This window comes from Eucalyptus grandis, chromosome 11, assembly GCF_016545825.1.
Source record: "Eucalyptus grandis isolate ANBG69807.140 chromosome 11, ASM1654582v1, whole genome shotgun sequence".
NCBI classification, from domain to species: domain Eukaryota; kingdom Viridiplantae; phylum Streptophyta; class Magnoliopsida; order Myrtales; family Myrtaceae; genus Eucalyptus; species Eucalyptus grandis.
In genome coordinates, this window is record NC_052622.1 from 31,444,394 (window position 1) to 31,466,651 (window position 22,258).

General features: G+C 39.5%; 2 protein-coding genes across 2 annotated transcripts; one reads left to right on the top strand and one right to left on the bottom strand.

Moving 5' to 3' along the window:
* The first annotated feature begins 4,141 nt into the window (after nt 1-4,141).
* Nucleotides 4,142-4,615, top strand: LOC104425926. Its single transcript, XM_039305266.1, has one exon. The coding sequence runs from the start codon at nt 4,142-4,144 to the stop codon at nt 4,613-4,615; it is 474 nt and encodes a 157-aa protein (XP_039161200.1).
* Nucleotides 4,616-8,303: 3,688 nt separating this feature from the next.
* On the bottom strand, nt 8,304-19,874 carry LOC104427682 (probable glycosyltransferase At5g03795). The gene is given in 6 exon segments (XM_039305267.1): nt 8,304-8,828; nt 8,830-8,973; nt 9,098-9,446; nt 10,122-10,239; nt 18,608-18,623; nt 19,455-19,874. Coding segments are annotated over 6 exon segments (1,572 nt in total).
* Nucleotides 19,875-22,258: the final 2,384 nt, after the last annotated feature.

Consider the following 22,258-nt stretch of genomic DNA (forward strand, 5'->3'; position numbering starts at 1 on the left):
ATCAACATCGATTCACTTGTTAAGACAAGCAAAGGTCATCTTTAGTGTAACATGGGTCTGCCACGATATACATAGTGTCCACTTTGAACATTAAGTCATCACAATTTTGTTCTTCTCAAAGCATCTTATACTATCTCAAAAAGACACGTATATATATATAGTTAAAGAACCTAAAACTTTATAAGTCAGTCTAGGACTCTCTCCTAAGTGATGTGAGATAGGGGACATGTGCTTAGCCTCATCCATGTCCTATCGAGATGCCATCCCTCTATATTTCTTGGGTATGGGTCATCATCTCCAACTCCATTTTACAGTTGGCCTCTACCTGGCTGGCTCTCCTCCAACGAAGCTGCTCTCCTCTCATGCTCATAAATATGCAATTATAATAGGAGTAAGATTTATTTTTGTATTTTTTTTTATTTCTCAATGTTTTTATGTTTACGACTATGTAATTGCTGATATAAAGCACATATCTTTTCATGTATTATTCTAGATGTTATGTGGCATTGCCATAACTATGGAATCTATAGAACTGGCAATTCCAGATTGACGGTGGTTCCAAGAGCCTAAAAGGTAGGCAGATTTCTAGTTATAGTTCTTTGGAACCGTTGCCCATGAAAAAGATTTCAAGGTTGGACAAATGTAGCATCGAGTGATCGTCAATTGTGGGAACGTCTATGGATTGTTCTTATCTAAGGAAATGGATGACATTCATTATAAAATTTAAATTTAAAACAATGTTTTGATCAAGCATATCATACTTCTCGTAGTTATTAGTGGATTTTAGATGATATCAAATGAAGTTCTTAATTAAAAAATCACCGCAAGTCTCTTATTAAAAAAATTGTCCAATCAATCATAAACCTATTATATGGACACCAATTCAATCATAAACTTTTTTTAATTTTGCAATTTAGTCTAAAACTTTATGCGAAATGCCAAGTATACCTTCTTGTCAATTTTTGCCCCAAGGAGTATGCCACATAGGACAAGCGGTGATGACGAGACCACCACATTAACGACTTCCAGCTAAAATCGATCGGGATGATTATATTGAAATTCTCTATGCAAAGATTATAAACTGAATTAGCAAAATTAAAAAGTTTAAGACCGATTGTGTAATTTTCTTATCCCTTATTTATCTCCACTATTCTCAGTATCCACAGTTTATAGGGCCAAATCGCAGCCACCGAGGGGGGTTGTTGCTACATTTAAAGTCAGGCCAATTTACTAAAAGACCATAGTTATTTTTTAAAAGTATTTCAATCCCCACAGAAACTCAAAGAAGAATATACATATGTATTGAAACAAATATACACCCACTCAAACATTGAGGTAATTGGTACTAAACGATTCTTACTGACAGACTTCGAGAAGCCATCTTACTAAAATAAACACAAACCTAAACAATTATGAGAGACTTAAAATCACGTAGTTAAAACTTAAAGGCCACAATTAGGGTCCGTTCGTTTCGCGGAAAATGAGCAATTTCCGGAAAATATTTTCCCAGAAGTTATTTTCCAGGAAAATGACAATATTTTCTAGTGTTCGGCTAAAACCTGAAAATGTTTTGAAAAATATTTTCCGGTGTTCGGTAAGGAAAATATTTTCCGCTCACCAAATTGGCGAACGCTGAGCATCAAGCTCGAGGTTCGCTAGATCGACGAGCGCAAATTTGAGATCAACAAGCTTGAAGTTCACTTGGTACTAGCCAAGAAAGAAAAAGATAGGAAACAAAAAAATAATTAAAATTAAAAATAATTCGAATTAAAAAATAAAAAGAAAATTAAAAAATAATTCGAATGAAAAAGAAAAGAAGTAAAAGAAAGGGAAGGAGGAAGTCGGGATTTGTAGGGGTGTGAGATAAGAGATCAAATGAGGAAAATATTTTCCACTTTTCAAAAGTGGAAAACATTTTCCCCTACTTTAGAAGAATTTTTTTCCTTTGATGAAAAATATTTTCCTTAAGGAATTCATTTTCCGTAAAATGAACGCCAGAAAATCCGGAAATGTTTTCCCAGAAATTATTTTCCGCGAAATGAACGGACCTAAGATCCTATACCGCACCTAATTGACTCCAAATTATTGAATTACCAGAGACATTCACAAACATGCCGGCAGGGAAGGACGAAGCAACGCGAATTTTCTCCACGTAATCATGTAATCCCCTGAAACAACGCCAAACTAAGCATGTATCGAAGCGCCTTAGCTTTGGATGTGCGGCAGGACAAGACAATTAGAAACGTGATTCTTGAGATGACTCGTTGCAACTTCTAAATCGACTTGGATTATGTATTGGGCCCTGGTTTTGAGTATCTCGCATAGTTCTTTTTTCGATGAGCACGCGTTGTTATCAAGTTTTGTGGCGTCACATCAAGGACTCTTGATGTTTGCTATGAGATTTTGTTCTTCTATTGTTGCTCAATGATGAGAGGAATATGCGGTAACTTCGCACTTGTTAATTTGGAAACCATAGGGAGCAACGGTGACCCCAAGAAGGAAAAGCTTGGGCGGATCTTGAGCTCCTTATTTTTGTTGGGGCGACCTTTGTTTTGCCCTCCGGCTTTTCTCGAATCCGAAAGGTCAAAGTTCGATACGAAATAGAGCGTTGTTCCATTTTCGACCCGATCGTGTCATCACGAGGAGGAGAAGTACGATGGAGTTGCGACATCGGGGCCAGTGGGATTGGGATTTCTTGTTCGCGACAGCCCAATAGGGATGCTTGTGGCCAAACAGAAACAACGAAAAGGAAGACCGTTCATGGTGAGGAGCAAAATAAAAACGAGTCTTCCCACTTTTGAATCACGTGAAGAGTTATTCTAAACGCTCAAATTTTATAAAGATTTTAAACGTTTTTGCGTCTCATATTTTATATATTTCAATAACAATAAAAGCGAAAAATAAAAAACCAAAAGTCAAAAACTGGCCATCCCAACGTTACCCTAAATTTTCTTATCATTAATAGGCACAACCATGTGAGGTACACACCGCACACACTTGACAAATGCATAAGACACGCAAACATTTGGTTACTATTCTATTCTGTCAGTAACTAACAAATTAATTAGTTTTATTTGACTAATTGATTTGTTATGTGTTAGACTAATTTATTAGAACTCAGTTTTAATTAGTTTTTTTTATTATACGACAGGTTTGAGCCCAACCTTACCGAGCTAACGGACGGAAATAGACTTTTCTTCCGGTAAAGCCTATAATGATGGTGGACCTCTTAGGTTGATTGACTGCGAGGCCCATGGGTAATGAGTAGGTCACCAAAGTTAGATGGATCTCGACTTATCACAAGCTTAACAAGCAAGTATACTGTTTGAAATATTTTCATTAGATCAAATTGCACATAATTATTTTACGGGAGTTTTTTCTTTATTTTCTTGTGTTTATGAAATATTTTCCAAATTAGTAACAAATATCCAGTATAAAGTGTTTGTGAAGCACGCCAATCTAATTAATATTGAGCAGTTCGAAAAAAAACATAATATCTTTGCAAGGTTGCTTGACTAATTTTATGTGCAACTTAATTTCATTGTAATTAGAAAATCACACTCGATTTTCCTGCACATCTTGCAGTATGGTGTTTGGGAATGCTACATAAACAATACAACTGAGATCGATTAACATTTCAGATACCAATATTACCAACTTGATTAATTAAACTGACCAAATTGGATCTACGTAAGCAGCACAATGACTAAACTGAACAAAAGAAGCAAAATTTAAGAATCAAATTTAACATCGTATGCGTATAGCAAAAGACCATATTACCCCTAAAAGTAAAATGAGTTTGTCAAGGAATATTTATCCAAGAAATGGGTTTCGATGACAAGGTTTACTGGTTATAATCAAAAAAGAAAAATGCATATTCGATGTCTTTAATCAGGAGCCTAGCATAAACTTTCTTTATTTTTATTTTTATTTTTATTTTTAGGTTCCAACTGAAGTCCTAGACATTTCCAGCACCATCTTCGTCACTCTCCGGCACCTTCTAGTATCCCAAGTTCTCGATTTTTCCTACATATATAAATATGCTTAGACCATCAAAGAGTCTTCGCCGACACATCGACTATTTCTATCCGAAAAACACCACCCTTCTCGAGTTTGGTTCCTTCTTCCGATCTGCGACAAGATGATGAAGCGTGTCGACCGCAGGAAAGATACCACGACGCTCCCCGTCGTGACCCGCGATGAGGAAGGCAAGAAGAGGGTGGCGAAGATAGAGGTGGAGGCTCACAAAGTGGACACCGTCAAATACTTAGAGAGGAAGCTGATGGACAAGGGCGTGCAGCGGATGGAGCGCCACCCTGCCGATGGCCTTGGCGGCATCGGCCGCCCACCGCCCAAGTCCGGTCGCGGCGGTAAGTACACGTGGGAGGGACCGGAGGATCCAGCAGAGAGCGAGCTGGCCCCGACGCCACCGGCAATAGACGAGAAGGATCCGAACTACGTGGATGAGGAAGCGGAGGAGAAGGTGATCAGAGGGGAGGACGGGGAGGTGGCCGGGCTGGTGGTGGGGGAGGTGGAGGTGCCCAAGGCTCACGAGGTCGGGGTCGCGAGGATCGAAGTTGATCCTAACTTGAAGGTGTTTCAACAGGAGGATTGAGTAGTTTGATGAGATTGTACATTTTTAGGATTTACGTCGACGTCCTCGACTAATCCCATCTTATCTTCTTCAGTTATGTCTTTGGATTCCGCGTATATGTAACGTCTTTCGTTTTATAGTGTCTTCAACTCAAGACAGGGATTTTGGATTTGCTTTTGCAGCATGCCAGAACAGACCCAAATTGATTTTCTTGGACAAACCGAAAGAAGTATCTTTTGAGACCAAAATTTGTTTTGCATAGGTCAGTGATTGCAGCTTTTGTTCTGTCACTTTTGATTATGAACAACTTCAAGACATATTCCTGTAAAGCAGCGCCATCTCTTGACCTAAACCATCACTTCTATAAAATCACTAATATAGTGTACCAAGAGATAATCCGAGCGCTAACAGCAATAGGCCACTTGTCATCAGTGATTGAACCGTCTGATATTTTAAAATTAAAATTACATATATGGTCCGCAAGAAGAACGGAAAAGGGAGGAAATGGCCCAAGTGAAGGTGGACCACTTGCAAGTGGCCTCACAACAAAATCGCCTTCACTCCACTTTGGATTTTGGGCATTAACTTTAGACTCTCCCAAACTCATCTCTATTCCTCCTGCAACGGAGCTTTGATGAAATCACTCGACGAAAAGCTTTAGAAACAAACTCATTTTCTGGACTCTATCGATGTCCCGAGTTGTCCTCAGATGTCACTTTTCTAACCCGCACCGAAGCCTTCGAGAGCAGCTGGTAAGGGCTCTTCGATCTTTCGTTCGTGCGCCACCGCGCTCGCGTGCCGCCCGAGTCTCTCTATCAACGTCCGTAGGTTGAGTAAGTTTTTCCTTCATGACTCCGATCGCATTTCCCCTGGGATGAAGATGTTGCGCTTCGCCGCCTTCGCCCTATTAAATCACATCGTGATGGTTTTGATTTGCACTTCATCATTCTCATTATACAGAGTGGAAATCAAATTTACACGGCCGCTCTATCGAAATCACACCTTGCAACCTCAAAGTCCTTAGCCATCTCCGCCATGCGAGCCTCTTCCTCTTCATATTCACTTGCCTTCACTTTGATCAGTTCCACTTTCTTCTGCTCATGTTTCTCTGCTTCGCTCCCCCTTCCTTGCGTCTCTATGTCAAATTTTATAATTTTATGATGATATTAAGGTTCCATTCATTTCACGAAAGATAAATTCGAGAAAAATATTTTTTGAATTTTTCGACGTTCGTTTCATGAAAAAAAAAAATTAGTTTCAGAAAACATTCTCTATTAAGAAAAATTAGTCTTTTAGGATAAGAGAAAATATTCTCCACTTATGAGAAAAAGGAAAATATTTTTCATTTTTTTCTTTCACCTCATTTTCCTTCATCAAATACCTTTTCATTTTATTTTTTATTTTCTTAAATTGAGTTTTAATTATTTTTATTCTTTTTCTTTTTGTTTCCGTTTCTTTCTTTTTCTTTTTCTTCTTCATTGATTAGTCCGGCCACAGTGACAGTTGGCAACCAACCACGAGTGAACTGGAACGTCGCCACATGGTGGCGAGGTTGAACTTGCCCGATGCCAACAAGCTCGAGGCCCACTAGATCTAGCCACCTAGGCAAGGCTTCGCCGACGTTTGGGGACCTTGAGTTAGGCATGGGTCCCGTGCAGCTCGCTAAATTTGGTGAGGCCCTAGCTCTCCCAACCGGCCTCGAGCAAGCTCGGGTCTCACCAAATCCGGTCACAGTCTAGGTCGACATCAAGTTGACCTCAATCTGGACCCTCAATTTGCTACAAACAAGTTCTATGTAAAGCTTGAGCTCGGCACCACTCCAAGCTCACATGGCCTAGCTCAAAATAGGGTTCACGGCCATGCGAGCTCCATTCTAGCTTGAGTTTGAGGTCGTATAGCCAAGTTCTATATAGAGCTGGCACTGGAGCTTGATGTGGGTGGGAGGTGGCGAGTGCGTTTGAGTGATAATGATGTGATGTATGAGATTACGATAACTCCCAAGACCTAAAGGAGACCCCACCTGTCGAGCAAAAACTGAGATTGACGAAATTCACCACAGGGCTTAAAAGGACAAGCTAGATGTCTCTTCTAGATAGGAAAAACTTATTAACAGTGCTTAGAAAAATCACCAATCAAGAATAGAGCTTCTTAGCTCATGAAGGAGCAAGCATCAATCTAGGGTCAACTCTAGACTGACCTTAGATCGGTCTAACTCTGCCAATCCTAATTTGGTTCTTAGGGAATTGGGTCAGTACTTGATCTCGAAACCTCAAAACCCTACATTATACGAGTTGATCCTTGGTTTTGAGAGTTTAGAGTTTGTTTAACCGAACCAACTCTGGAGATATTATATATTAGATATAATATATATTTAATATGTTATATATAATATTCTTTTATCTATTCTAAAATTTATAATCCTAACTTAATATAACTCCTCTAGCATTCTATTTTGTCCTCTTTTTTCTTTTCTATTTTCTTCTCCATTTTTTATCTTTGTCAAGTAAATTAGAAAGAACAAAACCCTAATTAGAAATTTATAAATCCTCTTCATGAGCAACACTCGACGCTCGCCACATTCCCCGCTCGCTGCTTGCCACTCATCCCTTGTTGCACCACTTGCCCCTCACCTCGTGTGGGACCAGTCCAACCCAAATCATGCCCGCCCCTAATTAACAAGATGTGAATTTATATATTTATGGTTTATATTAAGTAATTTGAACTTCTTATGGTTTCATTATACTTCATTGATAAGTTTCACCTACATTGTAGTCCAGAATTATCTTCTCTTAAACTTCCCATCTCATCCCATTTCTCAAACAAAATAGTGACTCGAAGACAAATCAAAAGTAAGGGAGTTATGACACGCACCGGCGATGGAAACACTTTGTCTCCATAAGCAAGCTTGATTTTTTTTTTTTTTTTATGCTTTGTTAGTTTTAGCGAGTGTGAAATTTCTACTGTTAGTAATCTTAAATTGATTGATGTTGGATATATATTGATGTTTACAATTTGATTGATCAAAATCAACGCCGCATTATTGATAGATTTGTAATTTCAAATGGCAGATTTGTCTTTTTAGATAATAGAAAAAATGAAAAAAAAAATTATTGGTTGATTTCAAGTTAATCCTGAAACTGGAGCAGACACATAAAATCTGTCCGGTCCTCGATCCTAAACTTAACAAGATCAATTAAGATCAATTCTCGATCCTAAAAATTGAAGATCAATACTGTGCAATCCTAAAAATTGAATATCAATACTGTGCAAGTTAATCCTGAGTTAAATGTTGGACTAACCCAATCCAACCGAATCATGCTTAGTCCAACCGAATCATGCTCACCCTTATTCATAACCGAAGAAGAATCCACCAACCAAGGTTAAGATCACCAGTTAAGGATAAAGCTTCTTAGGAAGAATCCACCGACCAAGGTTAAAAGATTGATATTGCCCTTTGTTCTTTTTGGACGGAATGTGAATTTGCCGTTGGTCAGTACCGTTCTTCACGAAATCAATTCTGTGACAGTTCCCTTATCTTTCAGATGAAAATGCTGCAAGTTCTGCACGAAATCGCCTTATTCATAACATCAAAAGCCTTTTCAGCTCTTGAAATTGTGCAGAACTGGAAGAGGATTTGCCAGTGGCCAATGCAATCTGTTCCGACTCCCGCATTTACAATTCAATTCAATAATTTCTCTCCACCCACAAATCACTGATTGTCGCTCAATCCAACATTCAGTCGCCTAAGCCACACGGAATGAAGTATCATGTGAAACACATCATATCTCTTGGGCGGAGAGTGAACCTCGAAATGCCGTCGGACCTGCGCGACCCTCCTCTGCATCCTTATGTACTGCCTTGACGAGATGCTAGCGAGTATCGTCTTCAGATTCGGGATCTCCCTCACAGTAACCTCGACCGAGAACGACCTCCAGTTCAAGACGTCGCTGAACGGGGCCACGTAGTGGTCTGAGATCAGCACCGGCACACATCCCGTGTAGATAGCCTCCACCACTCTCGGGCTCGCAACCTCGTAGCCACTCGGGCAAATGCAGAACTTGCTCCTTCTCATCATGTCGTAGTAAGACACGCCTCGAGGGAGGTACCGATGGACCTTCACGTCCTCGTCCTTGTTTTCCCAGTGCTGAAGGAGAATAGGCCTGATGGGCCCGTGAAGCCCGCCGGCAAAGAATGCCAATATTGAGCGGTGCGACGGCGATGGCCCCCAATTAGGGGCCACTTATCGCGCCGGTGTGGAGATTTACTTCTGGAAACGAGACATCCTTGGACGGGTCGAAGCCTTCGGAGGTATTTGCATTACACAAGACTCTGATCGAGTTCCTTTGAAGATGTGGAACAGCAAAGGAAGCCTCTGGCCCCTGCAAAAGAATCTCAGCTTTCAAGGTACTCAAGTGTTACTCATGTTGTCCTCAAAGTCTCATGCATTTTTTTGTTCTTGCATGCGTCGAGTGGAGCAATCTAGACGATAAATCAAAGACCTACCCAGTCATGACAGGCCAGCATAAAATGGTCAGCGCCCAAGCTGCGATTCCAATATGGGTACTTGCTCGCCACAACATCGATGTAGTCAATCACGGTTCGCTTTATGGGGCCGAAATCATGCGAATCCCGTACATACACGAACTGGACCATCATCGCCACACTGAAAGGGAGGAAGAAGACGTGTGCTTTGCGGGGATCTCCGGTGCGGAATCGCTTGTTTATTTCGACCATGTGGATGAAATTACCTTCCTTAGCATATATGCTCTTGCAAGGACCGTTGTGGAATACAGGGGGATCACCCTCCTTGTAAACAAATATCTTAAACTGCTTTTCCATTTCTAGGTAACTCCTGCAGTTGGAATTCGAGTCTTTTATCAGATGTGAAATGTCAAAGGGTCCATCAATGTGTTCCATACAGAATCAAACAAAATTTTTATGTTACCTGTTTTTCTTGTTTTTTGTAAATTCTATGAAATATTAGAAGCAAGATATATGTCCTTCCACTGACGTGATATTAACTAAAATTAAGAGGCAAACATTCCACCCGAGGGTATTGTAGTCAAAAAAGCCTATTCCAGATCAGTTGTTAATGCTCTTAATTTCTCCATCAAGACCCACTGATCTTCCATAGCTTCTTATCTAAAGATGCAATAAATTGCGTCCCAGTGGTTGGTGATCACTGATGTTTAATGACTTGTGCAAATCTACGGAGACATCCCATTAATTGGGTCAATGTTGGATGATCTGATAGTGTCGCTCTTCAGTTAACGTACAACCACTTTTTTGTCCGCATCAACATGACGGTGTTACAGCCTCGTTCTCCAATTTATCTTAATTTCTATCCCTCACTTTGTAATTTAATCCAAGTACATGTCAATAGGTAAAGGTTGGGAACAACGCACAACGCCAAAGAAAAAAGCGAAAGCCTTGTACGTACTTAGATCCCAACTAAATGAGTCCTAATTGTAAGTTCGACTGATTATCATTGCTAAGTTCATTCATTAGAGACTTGGGAATACATTACCTGTGAAAGGCATTGGCATTCCTGTACATTGGACCTACGGGGACATAGTCTGGGTCCTCCATCGGGTTCCCAGTCTTAGCTTCTCTAATCCCGGATCTGGCTCTTCTTAGCCCCGCTTCTTGTTAGTAGTATTATGCACTATATTAACTTGTTTATTAAAAAAAAAAAAAAAAAAAAAAAGATAAAGCTTCATGCATGTGCACGAATTCGTGCACATGCACGAAGCGTAATGGTCAGCGGTTGCTGACCATTATGCACGTAGCATTGATGGTCAGCAACCGCTGACCATCATGCCACAATCGTGCATGAGCGGTTGCTCATGCACGATGGTCGTGCATGAGCAACCGCTCATGCACGATCGTCCACTATGGACGATCAGCAACGGTTGCTGATCGTCCATTGATCAGCAACCGTTGCTGGTCATTTTTAATATAAAAATGAACGAGGGACGAGAGAAAAGAGGTTGTTGAAAAACAGAGAAAAGGAGGGTGTGCATTTTGTGTTTTAGAGAGAAAATGTTTTGCTGAAAACAGAGAGAAAATTGTGTACGTGTTCTTGTGTCTTTGAGACGCAAGAAAGAAGAACGTTTTCTCATTCGGGCCGTGACTATAATACATCGAGGATACGGTGGATCATTTCCACGTGATTGCTAGCACAATCGAAGTGGAGAATATCCGAAGGTTCTCTCTTCCGTTCGACGTTCGTTGTTGGTGTGTCTGAACTAGAGGTCCGACGCTTGTGGGACTCGAATTGTAGAACATCCAAACCGACTCGTTTCAAAGCACGCTTCGAGAGGTAATTCGTTTAACTCCTTTTTATGTTTAGATTTTTGATTAAAACGCACGAACAACGCCTAAGGAAAATCATGTGTCAAATATATATTTGTTTCCGCTGCGTACTTTATGTTAATATTTCTTATACATGATTCATGAAACAACAACAGTGGTATCAGAGCCAACCTTAGGCGTTTTCGTGCGTTTAATTGATTTATAGTTCAAATATTTTTTGCGTTCTAATGGGCAATTTATTTTGTTAAGAGAATTGGTTCTCTTACTCTTATGTGGCCTATAAAAGTTGATTAATTTATATGATAAATTTAATCAACTAAGCAAAAATTAGAACTAAATCAATTTTGAATCAAAAAATCCGTAATTTGTTATACTTTGTGTTTATATTCTACAAGTGATATGCAGAATTTTATGCATGCCTTCCAGAGCTTTAAATTTTGAATTTATGGCTCATAAGGAAGGGTGGTGATCATGGAAAAATCCCTAAATGTTGTGATTATCGTATGGATGAATGTATGATGATTACAGGTATTCTTTTTGGGGATGTAATTATTAAATGGAGGCTGCGTCCTTCCTTTTATATTTATTTTTATGAAATGTAATTTTAGTATAGTATTTCAATTATTGATGTAAATACTACAAGAGAGGAGGAGCCATTGGAGGAGCCATTAAACCGGTGAGCTCTTTGGGCCCGGTCTTTGAAGAGTTCAAAGCTTGAAGAAAAAGTGAAGAGGAGGTCCATATTATTAAAACATTAAAATGGCTAAATGGGTCTCTTTGGCTCGAGACCCATTGAACCATAATTCCATGATCACCACATAGGATAGATGTTTATGTGATATCTATTTATTTATTGTGTTTATGGTATCTTGCATGTTAAACCGGTTAATGTGCAAAGTGAGACCGTTAATAATGACCCAAACCTCCTTACAAAGAATATTAAGTCGAAACGGGTTTCGGACTCGTGGCCTTCCATCGTCGTGGTTTGATCCAATATTATAGTGGTTAATTAACCGGTTATGGATACATAGGGGTTGATTACCATTTATAATATTGGACCACTTCATTATGCATATGATGCTGTGGGGTTGGAGCCAAATGATTTCTAATAACTGTCAGGTGAGGGAATCATTTGTGTTTTCAATACTTGCATGAGATGATGGGCTAGACTTAACTATGATCATGATGCCAATAACTGTTAGGTGAGGCTTTTATGGTCTAGAGGCCGAAGTTATGATTGGGACTCGCATATGATGCGTTGAACAAGCTGGTTCACTCACTAAGTTCATAGGACACCAATAACTGTTAGGTGAGGTGGACTTTGGGCTAGTGAGACTCCAATCCCCACTAGTAATCTTTACCCAACGAAGATCACCGCTTCCCATCTTAAGGAGTATGGGATTCGAATATAAATTTAGTGGGAGGATCTATTTCATTTAAAGACCAAAATGAAATAGTTATTATGAAAAGTACAACGGCTAACAATTTATTTTCTGCAACAGATATATTATTACTCTGAAAAATGGTGACCACAAACCCACTCGCTTCTATACTTGACAAGAATTGTTTGACTGGACCCAATTTCACTGATTGGGTGAGGAATTTGAGAATTGTTCTCAATTCAGAAAAAATTGGGTATGTGCTTGATGAAAAGATGCCAACCTCCTTTCCTGAGGGTGGGACCCAAGAGGAGCGTGTCACTTATGATAAGTGGCGTGACGATGACTTAAAAGTTAGGTCATATATGCTTGCTTCTATGAACAATGAATTACAGAAGAAGTATGAATCTATGGAAGATGCTAGGTCGATCATTTTGCACTTAAAGGAATACTTTGATGAGAATGGTCGAACCTCTAGATATGAGATATCTAAGGCATTGTACCGTATGAGGATGGCTGAAGGATCATCTGTTAATGATCATGCTTTGAAAATGATCGGCACATTGAAGAATTGGCTAGGCTGAATCTCGTTATGGACAATGAGTTAGCTGTGGATTTGATCCTCCAATCTTTACCCGATTCCTTCTCTGGTTTTGTCCAAAACTTCCACATGCATAAGATGGAGAAAACTCTTGCTGAGTTACATAGCATGCTGGTAGTTTATGAGAAGGAAATGCATAACACGAGGCCAAATGTAGTGGCTATGGCTAAGGCTTCTTCTTCAAAGGGTAAGACTGTTTTAAAGAAGAATAAATGGAAGAGGCCTGCCAAACCTGTTGTGCAACCAAAACCCATGATTGATAAAGGGAAATGTCATTACTTGTGGTGTCAAAGGGCACCTTTGGAGGAGGAACCGTAAGAGGTACCTCGCGAGCTTGAAGGTCAAGCCCAAGAACCGACCTTATGAAGGTATGGTGTCTATGCTTATTGAAACCAATCTTATGGTTAGTGCTGAATCCAGCTCATGGGTTCTAGATTCTGCTGCAACTTCACATATTTGTATGTCTTTGCAGAATCTGGAAGTAAGCAGGATGCTAGGGCGAAATGAGATTGTCCTAACATTTGCCAATGGAGCAAGAGTTGCTGCATTAGCTATAGGGACTTTTCGTTTATGTTTGCCTTCTGGACATGTAATGGTATTAAAGAACTGTTTGCATTATAAGAATGCTGTTAGGAACATCATCTCTGTACCTCGTTTGGGTAAAGAGAATTATGAATTTTCTTTTGTTGATGATGTATGTTCTATTTATCATAATAGAATATGTGTTGGTTCTAGCATATTAACCAACAATCTTTATACCATTACAATGTCCGGTAATGTGATTACCAATGTCAATAAGCAAAATAGAATTGATATAAATGCCATAACTAATAAACGCCCTAGAGACGGTCCAAATAAAAAGTATGTTTGGCATCTCCGATTAGGTCATATTGGAGAAGACAGAATTAACAAGTTGAGTACTTGATGGATACATTGATCCTTCAAATTTTGAGTCATACTCGACTTGTGAGGCATGTCTTCTAGGAAAAATGACCAAAGCGCCTTTTGTGGGACAAAGTGCGCGAGCTGCTGACATATTAGGATTAATACATACAGATGTATGTGGACCAATTAATGAATCTGCTAGAGGCGGTTATAATTACTTCATTACCTTCACTGATGATCAGTCACGGTATGGTTATTTATACCTCATGAAGTATAAATCTGAATCCTTTGAAAAGTTCAAGGAATTCAAAGCTGAAGTTGAGAAACAAACAGGAAAATGTATTAAGGCTCTTCGATCAGATCGAGGAGGTGAATACCTTAGTACTTGAATTCTGGACTTTCTTAAAGAGAATGGCATTTATCACAATGGACACCTCCGGAACTCCGAACATAATGGTGTATTCGAACGAAGAAATCGTACTTTATTAGATATGGTACGATCTATGATGAGTTACACCGATTTGCCAATATCACTTTGGGGATATGCCCTTGAGACAGCTGTATATATACTGAATAGAGTGCCGTCCAAATCTGTTCCAACTACGCCCTATGAGATATGGCATAGTAGGAAACCTAGTCTTAATCATATTAAGATTTGGGGTTGTCCAGCTTTTGTGAAAAAGCTGAAAATGGAAAAATTGGAGGCAAGATCTGAACAAGGTCGCTTCATTGGATATCCAAAGGAAACTCTTGGATATTATTTCTATTTTCATTCAGACCAAAGAATTTTGGTATGCAAGCACGCTTCCTTTTGGAGAATCGGTTCGTCCAAGAAAGTGGTCTTTGGGCGGAAAATAGTCTTACAAGAAGAAAATAATGAAGTATCAAACAACCGAGTTCGAGATACCAATCTCGATTCGGTGGGAGCTTCGATACACAACCTCTTAGGAGAAGTGCGAGAACGTCTCGCCCACTGCTCGTTATAGACACTCGGTTGATCATATTGAACCATTATTCATTGTGAATGATAGTGATCAACCCGGTGATCCTAAAACCTATGAGGAGGCGATGTTGGACATCGATTCTGGTAAATGGCTAGAAGCCATGAAATCCGAAATGGATTCAATGTATTCCAATGAGGTTTGGACCTTGACCGACTCGCCTGATGGTATTGTACCAATTGGCTGTAAATGGATCTTCAAGAGGAAGATGAATGTTGAAGGTCAAATTGGAATTTATAAAGCACGGCTGGTGGCGAAAGGATATCGTCAAAAGAAGGAATTGATTATGACAAAACTCTCACCAGTGGCCATGCTAAAATCCATTTGGATCATGTTGACTATAGTTGCACACCTTGATTATGAGATATTCCAGATGGATGTCAAAATAGCTTTTCTAAATGGTTTTCTCAAGGAGGACATCTATATGGAACAGCCACGGGGTTTTGAATCCAATAGTGAAAACAGAAGGTGTGTAAGCTTAAGAGATCCATTTATGGACTCAAACAAGCCTCCAGAAGTTGGAACATTCGTTTTGATGAGGTAGTCAAATCGTTTGGCTTCATCAAAAATCCGGATGAACCTTGTGTATACAAGAAGATCAGTGGGAGTGCAATTGCATTTCTAGTTTTATATGTCGATGATATACTTTTGATTGGAAATGATGTACCGATGATATCATCGATAAAACTATTCTTGTCACAGAAATTCTCCATGAAAGATTTAGGAGAGGCAACCTACATTTTAGGTATCAAGATCTATAGAGATAGATCGAGACGATTGATTGGCCTCTCACAATCTACGTACATAGACAAAGTGTTAACACGGTTTAACATGCAATGTTCCAAGAGAGGATTATTGCCTTTTAGGCAAGGGATCCGTCTTTCTAAGGAGATGTGTCCCAACTCTCCTGAAGAAAGAGAGCGGATGGCAAAGATACCATATGCATCCGCTATTGGAAGCATAATGTATGCTATGCTATGTACTAGACCTGATATTGCACATGCTGTAAGTATTACTAGCAGATATCAGTCTAATCCAGGAGAAGAGCATTGGATAGCAATCAAGAATATTCTTAAGTACTTGCGAAGGACTAAAGATTTATTCTTGATATATGGAGAAGGAGAATTTAAAGTTGTAGCTTATACGATTCCGATTTTCAATCAGATCCTAATGATTATAAGTCTACATCTGGGTTTGTCTTTACATTCAATGGTGGTGCAGTTAGTTGGAAAAGTTCCAAACAAAGTATAACTGCTGATTCCACCACTGAGGCAGAGTATGTAGCTGCTTCTGAAGCAGCAAAGGAAGCCGCTTGGATGAAGAAGTTTATTTCGAACTTGGAGTCGTTCCTTCAATTGAGCAACCGATCACATTGTTTTGTGACAACAATGGGGCGATAGCTCAAGCTAAGGAACCAAGGTCTCACAGAAGTCCAAGCATATTGAGAGACGCTTCCATCTCATCAGAGAAATTGTTGGGAGAGGTGATATCGCCTTGCAGAAAATTGTCTCAAAGCAGAAAACGTGGCGATCCCTTCACTAAGGCCTTACCTCAGTCTTCTTTTGAAAGACATATTGACAAAATGGGTTTGAGGTACCAGACAAGTTGGCTTTAGTGCAAGTGAGAAATTGTTAGATGTATGCCCTAAAGTTGCTATGTAATAGTTACATATTAGGGATTTCAGTTGTACTTTCATTATTATTATTTAATTAATGGCAATGACGTATTCATTCATTTGTCCAATTATTTTATATTGATGAATGATTCCATAAGATCAGTTGCAACTAGACCTATTCTTGAGACGTCAAGAATATATGTGACGGGTTCATAGTTAGACTGAATCTTTAAATTGTTCTCGGTCGATGGATTATTAAGTGGATATTAATAATCCTGTTGAGACCGGTGTGTTCTTAACTTCGCCATTAAGTATTGGATACTTAAGGGAATGATGAGTCACATGTCATTGGGTATTATGATGCCTGAGTTAGAACACAGGTGTTTATATTAGACAAATTCACTGAACGTGACGCATATGGAACGATTAGCGACATGGAAGCTTTTAGCGTGGTCAATGTCTAATTGTTCATGTTTTGGTCTTGTGTAAATAATCCTTAGACCTGAGGCACAGTGTTAACTTATGTATCGAACAACTATGGTTCACGGGTGCACATAATGCCGGGTCGTTGATCCGTCTTTATACTTGATGGTCATAGTTTGTTCATATACGAAGTTACACGTGTGCGCAATATGGAATCTGTCTCCTTGTTATATTCAAGGTATGATAATGATGTCCTATGCGATCTAATTGTGACACTGCATTGAAATCCTCGGCCGGGGTTGTAACCGAGAATAAATTGTTTATGTCTCAAATAAAATGCATGTCAATTAGATTTGTGCATATGATCGAATTAATGACTTGACAAATATTCCATGGTCTTTGTTTGATCGGGACATAGTAAGACAGAGGATTGAATTACACCGTAGCCAAAGCCGACAGGTTCATTATGTTCTTAAAGCATTCACACTATCGGGTAGCCATGACATATTGCTAGATGTCAATCGTGGCTTGTAGGACCTAAAAGATTAATCGGGACAATTAATTCTTTTGGAAGTACTAATGTGTTAGTACAAGTCTTACTACCAGCTTGGTGATGAACCTAGGGATGTCACACACCATAAACAACTAGGATGACGTGGAACAAGAGAGAAATATTTTGCAAATGTGTTTGCAATTACTACAATCGAATTGAGTCGATTTGAAATTAAATTAAATGAGATTTAATTTAATTTATATCATAGTCACGAGCCTACTTGCATATGATGCACACGCATGCCCAAAGTCGATATATGTTAACATACCAAACAAGTTAGCTTTAGTGCAAGTGGGAGATTGTTAGTAGTATTATGCACTATATTAACTTGTTTATTAAAAAAAAAAAAAAAAAAAAAGATAAAGCTTCATGCATGTGCACGAATTCGTGCACATGCACAGCGTAATGGTCAGCGGTTGCTGACCATTATGCACGTAGCATTGATGGTCAGCAACCGCTGACCATCATGCCACTGTCGTGCATGAGCGGTTGCTCATGCACGATGGTCGTGCATGAGCAACCGCTCATGCACGATCGTCCCACTATGGACGATCAGCAACGGTTGCTGATCGTCCATTGATCAGCAACCGTTGCTGGTCATTTTTAATATAAAAATGAACGAGGGACGAGAGAAAAGAGGTTGTTGAAAAAACAGAGAAAAGGAGGGGGTGCATTTTGTGTTTTAGAGAGAAAAAGTTTTGCTGAAAACAGAGAGAAAATTGTGTGCGTGTTCTTGTGTCTTTGAGATGCAAGAAAGAAGAACGTTTTCTCATTCGGGCCGTGACTATAATACATCGAGGATACGGTGGATCATTTCCACGTGATTGCTAGCACAATCGAAGTGGAGAATATCCGAAGGTTCTCTCTTCCGTTCGACGTTCGTTGTTGGTGTGTCTGAACTAGAGGTCCGACGCTTGTGGGACTCGAATTGTAGAACATCCAAACCGACTCGTTTCAAAGCACGCTTCGAGAGGTAATTCGTTTAACTCCCTTTTTATGTTTAGATTTTTGATTAAAACGCACGAACAACGCCTAAGGAAAATCATGTGTCAAATATATATTTGTTTCCGCTGCGTACTTTATGTTAATATTTCTTATACATGATTCATGAAACAACAACACTTCTAGCCTCTCTAAATCAGTGTCTACCCTTTTTTGCCACGCTTTCTCAACAAAACCATAAGACTCATTAAAAGCGGGCACATTATTGCGGGCGACATTTACGGAAAAGTCTGAGGTACCTTCCTTTGTGGCGCTCTGCATAAATGTAGGCATGAATCAGCTTCGTATTACCAAATTGAGGGATGCAAATAAATTGAGGGAGGGCACTTCAGAAATGCTAACAAGGAACCATACTAGCAGTGGCGGTCACTATCAGTTACCAGTAATGAAACTCTCACTAAATGAGGAAATACTTTACGTAAGGTGATCACAAAGCGGAGTGGAAACTAAGGTGCCATCAGTTACTAACATAAATTCAGGCAGATTTCATTATCTTGTTCCAACACTGGGTTGCCTCCTGTGCTCAGCAGACACTCTTGAAGGTCATTTCTGAGCATAAATCAAGACAAATTTTGCAGAGAGAGAGAGAGAGGGAGGGAGGGAGTCTACGCTGTCACATAGCAGAGAGGCTTATGAAGTTTGGCACTGACACCAATTATAGACTCTACTTAGGTTTCTCAACAGAGCAATGAAACAAAACAGGATGCAACCAGGAATGATTTTACTAGTCCCAACAGGTTAATTAAGCTTGTAAGAACTAAAACCCAGAGAGCTCTATGAAGAGTTGATGGGCATTTAAGAAATAAAATCCAGAAAGCTTTATGAAGAGTTGATGGGCATTTAAGAACTAAAACACAGAAAGCTTTATGAGTCTCGTTCGTGCACGCAACCAATTGAAGAGCTACTGCTAAGAATTTTCAGGATTATTTATGTAGGTAATATCTTGGCCCCAACAAAGGAAAAAAAAAGTGTGAACAGCGAATTGCCTGTTACCCAAGCCATCCCATCAGTAATTAACTGACTTATCTATAAAATAAGCGTTCTGTGTACCGTATATCAAATTACATTTAAGAAAAGGGAAATTACACTCGTTTTATTTGGTGGCCTTTCAGCTGCAAGTGGCGGAGAAGCAGAGGGCTCAGGGGCCAAAGAATCATCTGAGACTGCTCTCTCCATTTTCTGAACTCCGACCACCATCAGCGGAGGGTCCGGCGCTGGAGGCCCCACCGCCGACCCACCACGGCCACTTCCGCCGTCACCGGCCTCTGCATGCAGAACGGGAATCTGCAAAGCGGCATCCAGGATTGGAGTCCGAGTGGGAGAGGAGTAAGAGCGAGAGGAGCTCCATAACCACGAGTACGCGGATACCAGATCCCCGGCCGGTGACTTCCGCGGAGCGGCGACCGCAACGAGTCCCGCCACTGCAACCAGCGGCACCATGAGAAGAAGGAGCTTTGTCGACGGTGACACGAACCAACATGCACGAAGCTTCTTCTCACAATCCATCTCTCTCTCTCTCTCTCTCTCGCTGTGCAATATTGCAGGGGCCAAGAAGTGGAAAAGATGAAGATGGTCGTGCTAACGTTGGTAATGTGGACTTGCCAAGTGTTTTGCTCTGGCTCTGAATCTAACTGGGACTAGGAAGGAAAGAACCCACTTGGACATTAATGGTTTGCTCAACCGTGCCAAGCGTCGTCGTGCCCGGACCTCAATCTATGAGTTTCGCATGCAAACTTTTCCTATTCCCGCTCTGCCCTTGCTTAAACTTCTTTTCCTGGATTCATTCCGAAAAGAAAAGTGTAATCTTTTGCTCTCTTTTTCACGTAAAGAAAAAGGTTTGGACAGCATTGGCAGCTACCTCACATGAAGATTAGATTGCTCATGAAGGGTCGAGTGCGGAGTGGGGGAAAGAAATTTTTTTTAGAAACGTCGGAAATAGAGAAATATTTTTCGTATAAACTTTTTTATTAGAACGGAGTAAGCGGAGCTATCAATATCAAACACTTTATACACCTCCGTGCTTTACTTCTGCTTGTCCAACGTCCCTTTTTTGTCAAAAAAAAAAATCTATTCATTATTAAACTAATACACGAAAGGAAATCTCAAGAATCTCTTTTATACGGTCAGAATATCAAAGAAAAGTCTAAAAAAAGTGAGAAGAAGAAAAGGAAGATAGGATTTTTGGAAAAATACAAATATAAAAAAATCCCTTGAGTATTGGAGTACTGCATATTTATTCTTTATCTTTCACCTATTACGATGGATTCGCTCGATTTCCATTTCTCAATGTCTCAGATTTTATCGAATCATTAATTTGAAAGCTTTCAAGCTTTGAAACAATTTTAGTTTGTTTTCGTTATAAAATTAATAAAATTCATGAATAATTTTTCATTACTTATTCAAAACTGGACAAAGTATCAAAAAAATCATAAACTTATTATATTGATACTACATTGATACCAATTCAATCCTAACATTTTATATTTATACCAATTGAATTCATCCGATTAATTTTAACCAGAAATTGTTGACCAAGACGATCATTGTACATGGCACAATTGGTGCTAATGTAAACAAATTTTACAAATTTTTATATTTTAATATTTTTATTATTTCCCTTCAAAACCTTTCTGTCTATTTTTTTCGTGAAGAATACAAGAGGCTTCTAGTATACTGTTTTCGCTATATTATCCTGAATCCCTACTCAATTTCTAGGGAGACGTCATTCTTTTGGGTGTTATTTTTGTAACTTGAAAATGCCACTACACAATTACAATATTCAACTCATTGCATGAAATTTATTGAATTAGACCAAGGATTTACTCAGTTTTAATCCCTGTCAAATCGATGCTTGTATATTCATTGGACAATTGCATTTATAAAGAAATTGCGCTTCTTCAAGAAGAAAGGTTTCTCTTACAAGTAATAACAACAATTGCATAAATAGGTGTATTAGTTCTCCACATTACAATTATATGATGCTGAAATTTAGTTCGTAATTTGTAAATTTCAGCAGGAAATGTTATACTATTCTTTTTACAATCCAAGAGCATGGGTGCACGAATCTAACAATGTGGAAGCAGATGATACATCTTTCACGTTCCATAAAACATCAATTCCAAATCTTTAGCAAAGTCACTGAAAGGAAGATGGAGTCTAGAAAAGATTAACTTCTGCCAAAAGAAGTGCCACAACACTATTGATCGGTGATATGGTACTGTTTGTTCGCAATGTAAGATGTTACTTTATGAAACTAAAGCAATCTATCTAGGCTTATACAATTATATGCAATTTATACAGACCTTTGATTGCTATTTTTCAGATTGCCTAAGAAATATATATACACGTACTATCTTGCGGGCATTCGTTAAGCATACTACATGAGAAATTATTGAAAATAATCAGTACATTCGAAATTGCAATATTTCTCTAACAGTCCATCAAATGCTCTCATGACGCTTTTTAACGAGATCCTATATATACGAAGCAAAGAGAACTCCAAAGGGCAATTTCGCCATGGGAGCAGCAGGTCTTGGATGATCTAGCCCGTTGGCTGGCCTGCCTCTCTCGTGCGCACCGCCCCTCTCATTTACAGCAGTGACGGTCAAAAACCGTCGGAGCGAGGATAAATTTACGAGCGACCGTCCCCGCCCGCTTCGCTGATCATGATGTCCCCCCGTCTACGGGACGGAATCGTCTCCAGATAATTACGTATTAACCTCGTTGCACCTCCCAACAATTTCTTATTCTCCTTCTTTTTACGTTTTTATTGACGCTTTCATCGGAGACCCAGTTCAAATGATTTTTCACGGCACGTTCTGTTCGTCTTTGTCCCCTTACGATGTGATGACCCATTTCTTTAGAAAGACTTCAAAAGACTTCTTCATTTT